A 792-nucleotide genomic window follows, 5' to 3' on the forward strand; every position below is an offset into this window, starting at 1 on the left:
TGGCGGGGGAGGCGCCGCAGCTGGGCGTTTTCCAAATGCTCCAGGCAGCCTGGGGAGATCTCCTGCCTAGGCTGGCTTTCACCGCCAGGGACTAAAGGGCTTTTTCTGCTGCTGTTTTCTTTCTAGGGGTTTTGGAGCTGTTTATAAAGCCCTCGACGCCAGCACAGGACAACAGGTAAAGTGTCAATGCCCCCAGCAGATTTTGCAGCTCTGGAGCGCTTTCGCCGCGGCTGCGAGCCTTGGCTGGAGCTTTGGGTGGCCGCTCCATCTCTGCGGCAGAGGCCGCTCCTCTGAAGCACGGACTAGGCTCAGCAGCCTGCAGACGGCATTTGGGAGGGGCTTTGGTCCTTCTCCTAAGCTCTGCCCTCTGGCACAGCTGGGCTGCGTCATTGCACAAGCACTCGCTGCGTGTTCCTGGGCATCTCGTGCGACGAGCGCCTTCTCAAGTCAACGGTCTCTCAATGTCCTTTTAGGTGGCCATCAAGAAAATGGCGCTTCAAGAGGAGATGTCCGAGGAGCTGGCTGTCAATGAAATCGTGGTCATGAGGGACAGTAGGAACCCCAATATTGTTACCTACTTAGACAGGTGGGGCTATTCTCATGTCAGTGTTCCTTTAGGATACTGCAAGCCCAAAGTGACAAACCCCTTTGGTCACAGGCAGAAAATGGAGCTGTTTAGGATTTCTCTGCTCCAGTGCGTGGGAGGAGGTTGCACTTGGTCTGCAATAACCTCTTCTGGCAAATGCAGCTTGGAGAGCAGTTCCAAAAAGCTGGTCAGCCGCTCGGCCGGCT

General features: G+C 55.9%; 1 protein-coding gene across 1 annotated transcript in view; it reads left to right on the top strand.

Moving 5' to 3' along the window:
* LOC108447190 (serine/threonine-protein kinase PAK 3-like) overlaps positions 1-792 on the top strand; it is an 8807-nt gene that overhangs the window by 6422 nt on the left and 1593 nt on the right. The window contains exons 6-7 of the mRNA XM_017736443.1: positions 127-175; positions 474-789. Of these exons, the coding sequence (XP_017591932.1) occupies positions 127-175; positions 474-789 (365 nt within the window). The remainder of the gene's footprint in view (positions 1-126; positions 176-473; positions 790-792) is intronic.

This window comes from Corvus brachyrhynchos, unplaced genomic scaffold (genome assembly GCF_000691975.1).
Source record: "Corvus brachyrhynchos isolate BGI_N302 unplaced genomic scaffold, ASM69197v1 scaffold716, whole genome shotgun sequence".
NCBI classification, from domain to species: Eukaryota; Metazoa; Chordata; class Aves; order Passeriformes; family Corvidae; genus Corvus; species Corvus brachyrhynchos.